This window comes from Dromaius novaehollandiae, chromosome 32 (genome assembly GCF_036370855.1).
Source record: "Dromaius novaehollandiae isolate bDroNov1 chromosome 32, bDroNov1.hap1, whole genome shotgun sequence".
Classification (NCBI taxonomy): Eukaryota; Metazoa; Chordata; class Aves; order Casuariiformes; family Dromaiidae; genus Dromaius; species Dromaius novaehollandiae.
This window is the reverse complement of record NC_088131.1, coordinates 247170-256392: the sequence shown is the minus strand read 5'-3', so window position 1 is coordinate 256392 and position 9223 is coordinate 247170. Positions and strand designations below refer to the sequence as shown.

Sequence of the window (9223 nt, the reverse complement as noted above, 5' to 3'; positions counted from 1 at the left end):
CTCTCCCTAATCTTATCAAGGCGCTGAGAAACGCGGCTCCCTCCCTCTCTTGTCTCTGGCGATGGGCGTCGGGCCCGGGCCCGCGACGGCCAGTGCGGCCGCCCGGGAAACGCTGCGCGGCCTGGAGACTCCCAGGCCCTTCACGCCCTTTCTATTTCGGGCATCGGTAAAAATTACTCAGCGCTTATTTGCTCAGCGCGTGGGGAGACCTTGCCGGCCGGCGCGCCGCGGGACACAAAGTCACCGGCACCGGCCACCCCCAGCTCAGTCCTTGTGCCGCCCGCCCAGCGCGCAGCGCTCCCCCGGGCCCCGCCGACGGACGAGGATGAAGCTGGGCTGCTGCTGCTTCCTCATCCTCCTCTTTGTCCCCGCGAAGGCTGCGGCAGGTGAGTGAGGGGCAAGAGCCAGAGGTCTCCAGCCTGCGGGCACAGAGCTGCCGTCTTGCCTTTCCCTCCGGCTGCCTTTCCCTTCCCGCGTTCTCCGCACGCACGCGCAACCCCGGAGAGGTTTTGGTCCTTTCTGGGCTTCCCGTTCTCCCCCGAACTCCTCTCCAGAGAACTCAGACCTGAGGACGAAATCTGGGCTGGCGTCGGGGTTAACCCCACCCCAGGGTGCCACGAGGGTCGGGGGCCCCTTTTCCCACGGGTGGGTGTCCCATCTGCCCTCCGACAAGGAGCGACCTCCCCCGCCTCCGTGCCCGTTCCCTTTCTTCTTCCCCGGGAAGGGCTGGGCAGAGGATTTGGGCCTTGGGCATGTGCCTGGAGCCAGCTCTTGCCGAGGAGCCCCGTGGGGGGCCCCCAGCTCCCCCTGCCCCCGCCCGGACTCCTGGGTCCCCCCCGAGCCCTGTGAACGGAGGGGAGGGGGCTGCAGTAGGAGTGGGCTGAGGGGTGGGTTGACTCTACCGACTCAGGGTGGGAGCGGAGCAGCTGAGGAGCCGGGACCCCCGGGACCCCCGGGCTGAGGAGCCTGGGGCTGAGCGCGGGGGCCGCTGTCTTCCAGCCGCCTGCGAGAACGGCGGCACGGCGGTGGGGGAAGGATGCGCCTGCCCCCCCGGCTTCAACGGCACCCGCTGCGAAATCCCGGCTCCCTCCGCGGCCTGCCAGAACGGCGGCACGGCCGTGGGGACCAAGTGCTACTGCCCGCCGGGCTTCAGGGGAGCCCTGTGCCAGCTCCCCGACGAAGCCAGCGCCTGCCGCAACGGGGCCACGGCCTTCGGGACGGAGTGCGTGTGCCCGCCGGGCTACCGGGGCCTCACCTGCCAGGACCAGGAGCAGCCCAGCCCGTGCCTCAACGGCGGCACGCCCCTGGGGACAGGCTGCCGCTGTCCCCCGGCCTTCTGGGGCCTCCGCTGCGAGTGCCAGCACCCGGAGAGCCCCGTGGCGCCCGCCGCGGCCGGGGGCCGGAACGTCGCGGGCAGCAGAAACGTCCCCACCGCCGTGAGCAACGCGACTCTCGCTCCGCCGCCGAACACGTCCCAGACCAACGGGACCCTGCCGACGACCACGGCCGCCTCAAGAAGCCCGGCCAACGCCACAGAGCACGTCACGGTGTCCCCCGGGAACGTCTCCGCTAGTGCGGTGACGGCTGGGCCCAACAGGACCAGCGTGGCCCCCACGGCCTGTTCTGGGAACTGCACGACTCCGGGTGACACCCGCAACGGCACGGCAGAGCCCCAGCACCGTCCGGACGACCTGCTCCCCAGCACGACGGCGAGACCCATCCCCGGTCCCAACACCACAGAGCACGTCACGGTGTCCCCCAGGAACGTCTCCGCTAGTGCGGTGACGGCTGGGCCCAACAGGACCAGCGTGGCCCCCACAGCCTCTGCGAACACCCCCACGGCCTGTTCTGGGAACTGCACAACGCGGGGTGACAGCCGCAACGGCACGGCAGAGCCCCAGCACCGTCCGGACGACCTGCTCCCCAGCACGACGGCGAGACCCGTCCCCGAGCCCAACGCCACAGCAAACGTCACGGTGTCCCCCAGGAATGTCTCCGCTAGTGCGGTGACGGCTGGGCCCAACAGGACCAGCGTGGCCCCCACGGCCTCTGCGAACACCCCCACGGCCTGTTCTGGGAACTGCACAACACGCGGTGACACCCGCAACGGCACGGCAGAGCCCCAGCACCGTCCGGACGACCTGCGCCCCAGCACGACGGCGAGACCCGTCCCCGGTCCCAACGCCACAGAGCACGTCACGGTGTCCCCCAGGAATGTCTCCGCTAGTGCGGTGACGGCTGGGCCCAACAGGACCAGCGTGGCCCCCACGGCCTCTGCGAACACCCCCACGGCCTGTTCTGGGAACTGCACAACGCGGGGTGACACCCGCAACGGCACGGCAGAGCCCCAGCACCGTCCGGACGACCTGCGCCCCAGCACGACGGCGAGACCCGTCCCCAGTCCCAACGCCACAGCAAACGTCACGGTGTCCCCCAGGAATGTCTCCGCTAGTGCGGTGACGGCTGGGCCCAACAGGACCAGCGTGGCCCCCACGGCCTGTTCTGGGAACTGCACGACTCCGGGTGACACCCGCAACGGCACGGCAGAGCCCCAGCACCGTCCGGACGACCTGCTCCCCAGCACGACGGCGAGACCCATCCCCGGTCCCAACACCACAGAGCACGTCACGGTGTCCCCCGGGAACACCTCCGCTAGTGCGGTGACGGCTGGGCCCAACAGGACCAGCGTGGCCCCCACGGCCTGTTCTGGGAACTGCACGACTCCGGGTGACACCCGCAACGGCACGGCAGAGCCCCAGCACCGTCTGGACGACCTGCTCCCCAGCACGACGGCGAGACCCGTCCCCGGTCCCAACGCCACAGCAAACGTGACCCAGGCCGCCCCGGGGGGCACGGCAGCTGGCAATGGCAGCGTCTCGGTGACGGCCACCGCGGCTCCCAACACCACGGCGGTGCCCGTCTCGCTCAGCAACGTGACCGGCCGGCCCCTCGGCAGCCTCTGCCGCTACCTGCCCCCCTGGCACCTCAATGGGTCCAGCCCCACACCAGGTGGGTCCCCGGGATGGGCACTGGGACGGGGTCTCCTGTCCAAGGCGGGGAGGGACACGGGGTCCCCGGGATGGGCACTGGGACGGGGTCTCCTTTCCAAGGCGGGGAGGGACACGGGGTCCCCTGGGCTGTGACAGGCACTGGGACGGGGTCTCCTTTCCAAGGCGGGGAGGGACACGGGGTCCCCTGGGCTGTGACAGGCACTGGGACGGGGTCTCCTGTCCAAGGCGGGGAGGGACACGGGGTCCCCTGGGCTGTGACAGGCACTGGGACGGGGTCTCCTGTCCAAGGCGGGGAGGGACACGGGGTCCCCTGGGCTGTGACAGGCACTGGGACGGGGTCTCCTGTCCAAGGCGGGGAGGGACACGGGGTCCCCTGGGCTGTGACAGGCACTGGGACGGGGTCTCCTGTCCAAGGCGGGGAGGGACACGGGGTCCCCTGGGCTGTGACAGGCACTGGGACGGGGTCTCCTGTCCAAGGCGGGGAGGGACACGGGGTCCCCTGGGCTGTGACAGGCACTGGGACGGGGTCTCCTGTCCAAGGCGGGGAGGGACACGGGGTCCCCTGCGCTGTGACAGGCACTGGGACGGGGTCTCCTGTCCAAGGCGGGGAGGGACACGGGGTCCCCTGGCCTGTGACAGGCACTGGGACGGGGTCTCCTGTCCAAGGCGGGGAGGGACACGGGGTCCCCTGGGTCAGGAGATAAAGGGGAAGGAGGGAGGGAAGCGAGGACGCGGGACACCCGGGTCCCCTGCCCTGCCCGGGGTGGGCCGGATCGGAGCCCAGGGACCAGGACACCCGGTTCCGCTGGCCTCCAACATCTCTGTGCCGCATCTCTGCCAGTCGTCTGCCACAACGGCGGCGTTGCCAACGCGAGCGAGTGCCTCTGCCCGCCCGGCTTCTCGGGCCCCTCTTGCGAGACCGCGAACGACACCGACCGGTGCCGCAACGGCAGCACGGCCGTGGGCGGCAGGTGCATCTGCCCGCCGGGGCTGTCGGGGCCTCGCTGCGACGCCCCCGACACCAGCACGGCCTGCCAGCACGGGGCCACGGCCGTGGGCACCGAGTGCTACTGCCCCAGCGGCTACTCCGGCGCCCGCTGCGAGCTCCGCAACGCCAGCACCGCCGCCACGCCGGCCGCCCGCCCCGGTGCCACCGGGCCCAAGTCCAGCACCCAGGACCCCGTTTCGGCCGGCAACGGCACCGCCGCCTCCGGGACGACAGCCGAGCCAACAGCTCAGAGCACAACTGCTGCGAAGAGCACGAAGGCCACCGGCACCCCCCCGGCCCCTACGACCGCAGGTCGGTGAAGGCGCGCCGTGAAAATCGGCTCCTCTCTTTGGAGGCAGCATTTGCCCCCCCTCGTCCTCTCCCCCCCCCCCAGAGAGGCTGCACCAGGGACCCGGCGGGGACAGGGCTTTCCCCCTTGTCCCTGCCCTGTGTCCCCCCAAAACAGGGCTGCAGCGATGGTGCGTTAAGCCGTGTGGAGCCGGGAGGGGATCCGAGGTGCCGGGGGTCCCGGGTGGGGGGGAAACGGGCGCAGAGCCACCAATCCTTCTGCACTGCTCCTCGCAGATCCCTGCCAAAACGGGGGGTCCTGGACAGGGACGGTTTGTCGCTGCCCCCCCAACTTAGACGGAGCCCACTGCCAGTTCGCAGCATCGACCATCAACATCACGGCGGGTAAGCAGCGTCCCTCTCTCCCCCGCTGGGGTCCCCGGGGCGGGGACACCCCCCCGGGCTGCCCCAGGGCTGCCGCCGTCTCACGGGCGTCCTTCCTTCGCACGAAGAGCTGGGCCCCTCCGTGACGATGACGGCGCGGGTCACCAACCGGCTCTTCTCCGAGGCTATGGGGAACGCCTCGTCCGCAGCCTACCGCGGCTTCGCCGAGGAGTTCGGCCGGGCGGTGAGTCCCTCCGGGGCCGTGACCGCTGCCCCGCGGGAGCTGGGGAGCAGGGACAGCGTGGGGGGGGGGGGGACACGGCGGGTCACACGCCTCCTCCCCTCCCGTCCCCAGATGGACCGGCTCTACCAGAACGTCTCCGGCTACCGCGGCACCAGGATCCTGAGCCTCACGTGAGCCCTCGGCCGCCCCGCGCCCGCCCCCGCCGCCCTTTGCGCGGCCCCCCCCCGGCAGCCGGGCTGTGCGAGGGGCTGCACCCCCCCCCCCCAGCACCCTTTCGTACCCCCAGGAAAGGCAGCGTCGTGGTGACCTACGACGTCCTCCTGCACCCGCCGGCCGAAGCCGGCCCCGCCAGCGGCCTCCACCGCGCGTCCCGGGAGCTGCTGGAGACGGCCAAGGCCGCGGCTCAGCCCCAGAACTGCAGCCGCCAAGCAAGTAGGTGCCCGGTCGCGGGGAGGCAGCGACCCTCGCCCGGCCCCTGCCCCTCTCCGCCTCTGCGCGGGGCGGGGGGGGGGCCCCGGTGACGCCTTGCTCCCCCCCCCCCAGAAGAGCTCTGCTTCAACACGTCCTCGTCCGAGGCGGCGGAGCGCAACGCGACGGGTGAGCGCCGGCGGCCCGCGGGCGCCGTGGGGAGCGGGCGGCGCGGGGCCGGGACTCGGCGCGACGTTGCGTCTCCCCTCTCCAGAGCTCTGCCGAAAGTACACGCCGGCCAACTTCAGCCGGTTCTACTCTCCGTACCGGACGCGGTACAGTCTGCTCTGCGTCACCAGCTGCACGCTCAACGTCCCCGGCGCCATCGACTGCAACGGCGGGCTCTGCCGGGTGACGCTGCAGGGACCTCGCTGCTTGTGGGTGGCTCCAGACCCTGCCTCGGCCTTAGCCCAGCTCTAAACCCCACCCAGCCCTAATCTCACCCAAGCTCCGGCCTTGCCCCCGACCTTGAGCCTCACCCGACCGCAGCTGCACTTAACGCTGACCTGATCCCTGATCCCAGTCCTAGCCCGAGCTCCAGCCCTACACCTAGCCTTGACGCTTGTCCAGGCCCTTATCCAAACGCAAACCTCCTTCTAACACCGACCTGATCCCAGGCCTAGTCCTGACGCTAACCCTAATCTTAAAACCATTCCGAAACCTGACCTTAACCCTAATCTACCCTCTGTCACAGCACTAACCTCTTAGCCCTAACCTGACCCTTAATCCCCAGCCGAACCCTGACCCCAGTCCTAAGCCGAACCCCAAGCCTGACCTTCGCCCATGGGTGCGGGGCCGGGACTCCTGGGCTCCCCGCGGCTCTGAGCAGGGCCCAGGGACCCCAGCGGGTCTCTCAGAGGATCCCGATCCCCGATCCCGATCCCAGGCCACATCCCGGGCTCGGGAAAGGGGACGGGGACCCCCTCCCACGGCACGTCTCTCCCACAGCTGCCCGGACATGCCCTGGTACCTGACCTCGGGTGACCGCTGCCAGACCCACGTCAGCAAGCTGGGGCTGGGGCTGGGCGTGGGGCTGGGGCTGGGGCTGACCGTCCTGATCCTGCTCGTCCTCTGCCTCGTCCTCGCCATCTGCCTGGCCCGAGGGAAGGCAAAACTCGCCAGGGCCAGGTAAAGGGGTTGGGGGGGGGGCAGGGTCCTTCCGGGGGGGGGGCAGGGCAGCTGGACCACGGGGTGCCGGAACTGGGGCTGACATCAAGCCAGCGGACCTCAGAAATGCCTTTTTTGCCAAAATTTGAGGTCGGTAACTTCTCCGGCGAGGGAGGGAGGGTGAACGCTCACCGGGGTCTGCTCCGCAGCGACAGCGGCGAGGACAGCGGCTGGCTGGGCTCCAGGAGCCGGTCCCACGCCACCGGCATCTACCACGTCAACGGCAGAGGCTCGGCGCCTTGGAAGGGTGAGTCGGGGCGGGGGGGGGGGTCCCCACGGCGGGGGAAACACCCGGTTGTGGGGGAGAAACTGGGACCCCACGGAGGGCGATGCCGGCCCTGGGGGAACCTTCACCCGCCGCTCCTCTCTCCGCCCCAGGCTCCACCGCCCGCGGCGCCTACAAGCCCAGCGCCGACGCCGCAGGCCTCTCCGTGCCGGTAGGTCCCGGCCGGCGCCCGCGGCCGCGGATGCCTCAGCCCGCCCCGTCTCACGGCCCTTTCCCCCTTCTCCTCGCAGATGCGGCCGCAGGCAGAAGCGTCAGCTTCCCTGTGATTTCCTCCGGGCCAAGAAACGGGGATGAAAACTCAGCGTCGCCTCAAAACCGGGCTGGGGCGTGAAATCACCGCGGTGCAGCGCTGCGAGAGCGTTGGGGGGGGGGGGCACGGGGGCCGCGTCGGGGGGCCGAGAGGTGCAGGCACGAGGATTCGGCTCCCCTCGGGGCCCGCGGAGCCCGTGCCGGGGGCTAGCGCAGCGCTGGATCCGTGCACGGCAGCCGCGGCAAGGCTCAGCCTTCGGAGAGGGGAGGCGGGGAAAGCCCCGGCGTGTCTCCACGTATCCGCGCTGGGGGGGAGATGCGGGTGGATTCGGTGCCTCTGTGAGAGAGGAGGGGTCTCCTTGCCCCCCCCCGAGCACCCCTTGCTGGAGAGGCCACCCCTGCGCCCGCCTCACCGCTCCAACGCAGCCAGGGCTCATCCCCGCCTGGATCCTCAGCCGCAGGAGGAGGAACTTCACCCCGCGGAAATTATATTTATTAAAGTATTTATTTCGCCTCCCGGAATAGAGCCAAGACGAACGAGCCGGGGGGAGGGGATCCCAAGGGGGGGGAAAGGGCGGGGAGACCCTCTGGGCTACGGGGCAAAGCCAGAGCTGCTGGTCCCGGCTGCGGGAATCCAGGCCAGACGCTGCCCTTGGTGCAGCCACATGTAGAAAGACCCAGGGGCGGCCGCTGTCCTTCGCGCCGGCTCTGCGAGGACGGGGAAAGCGGCCAGCGTCTGCAAAGCCCCTTATTCCCGGGAAACCGGAGCTCCGGGAGGGGAGGAAAATCCGCCCAGGGCCGAGGGGAGCGAGGGCGGCCCGGGCGGCAATGCAAAGACTCGTCCTCTCCTTCCTCCCCCCTCACCGTTCCCCCCCCCGACCGCGGCCCTCGCCAGCTGCTTCGCGGCGGTGTCACCGGGGAGGCACCACGGGGTTTATCAGGCTGTTTGCTTTTTGGGTGTAAAGCAGCCCTTCCCCAGCCCCAGGCACACACGAGGGCTGAGGAAAGCAGGGCAAAGGAGAGGCTGCGCAGGGCAGCAGAGTTGCCCGATACCATTTGTGGCCGTTTTGGAGGGGGGGTCCCACCCCCCCAGCTCGGCTGCGACACCCGTGGGACCCCCGCGGACCGGACCAAGCTCTCGGCCCAGCTCCCGGCCAAGCTGGGGTCAACGCCGGCTCGCTTTGCCCCCTCCTAAAAACCAACCCAGGCGCTTGCGGTGCCCCGGCCACGTGCCGCAAAGCCCCCGGGGCCGGGGCCAGGGCTGCCAGACGGGCGCCGGGCAGAGGAGCCCCGTGGTCTGCACCCGGCCAGGGCCGCGGCGAGCGTGGGCCACCATCTCGGGGACGTGGCTGGGCCGGCGATGCGCCAGCAGCTGCCCCGGGCCCTCGCAGGACGGGCGAATTTGGGCCCGCGGCTGGCTGCAACCGCCACGGACGCGTCTGGTTTCCGTTTCTTCCTGGGAAACCCTCGTAACTTGGCGTTCGCCGCTGCGGAGCAGCTCGTAAAGCGGCGGGCGTGATGGTGAGAAAGCGGCTTTCCTCTGGCTGCCGAGGGGCGAAGGTCCCCGGTGCCGCTTCGCCTTGGCTCGGTCCCCCGTGCCGCTTCCGCTGTCCCGGGGGCCGGTGCAGCTCCGGGACGCTGCTGCTGCTGCTGCCCCGGGCCGGCGGCTCTGAAAGGTGTTTTCCATCCTCCTCCTCCCCTTCCTCCTCCTCTTCATCACCGCAGGTACGATGGGAGGCCCCTGCAACGCGGCATTTCTGCATGTTTTGGGGGGATGGGGGGCAAAGCGTTGCCCCCAGCAGACGGGAGGTGCTGTGTCCTGGGGGTGTCTTGGGGGAGGGCTGTGAAATCCCCCCAAAATGCTCCTCCTGGGCTCATGCGCTTCTCCTCCGTGAACCAGCTGCTGGTTTTGCACGCTCTCCCCTGCCGTGACAGCTCGCCCTCCCTGCTGTGGGGTCTTAATCCTGCTGCCCCCACCCCTTAACCAAACCCCTCCCTCCCAGCTGGCAACGTGGCCCCTCTCCACCCCATCCCTTCCTCCCCGCCATCACGGCTCGGCTCCAGCCTTCCGCACGCTCCGTTGCGCCCCGGCCTCTCCCCGCAGCCTTCCCACCGCCGCGGCCCTCGCCGAGCGCTGG

At 70.4% G+C, this 9223-nt stretch overlaps 1 protein-coding gene across 1 annotated transcript; it reads left to right on the top strand.

Annotated features, from left to right (window-relative positions):
- Window positions 1–227: 227 nt before the first annotated feature.
- Window positions 228–7190, top strand: LOC135324528 (mucin-3A-like). Its single transcript, XM_064501083.1, has 13 exons — window positions 228–386; window positions 1000–3009; window positions 3853–4311; window positions 4585–4692; window positions 4800–4915; window positions 5027–5085; window positions 5202–5347; window positions 5459–5512; window positions 5598–5760; window positions 6332–6511; window positions 6700–6797; window positions 6929–6987; window positions 7067–7190. The coding sequence occupies exons 1-13, from the start codon at window positions 326–328 to the stop codon at window positions 7100–7102; spliced, it is 3549 nt and encodes a 1182-aa protein (XP_064357153.1). The 5' UTR covers window positions 228–325; the 3' UTR covers window positions 7103–7190.
- The last annotated feature ends 2033 nt before the right edge of the window (window positions 7191–9223 follow it).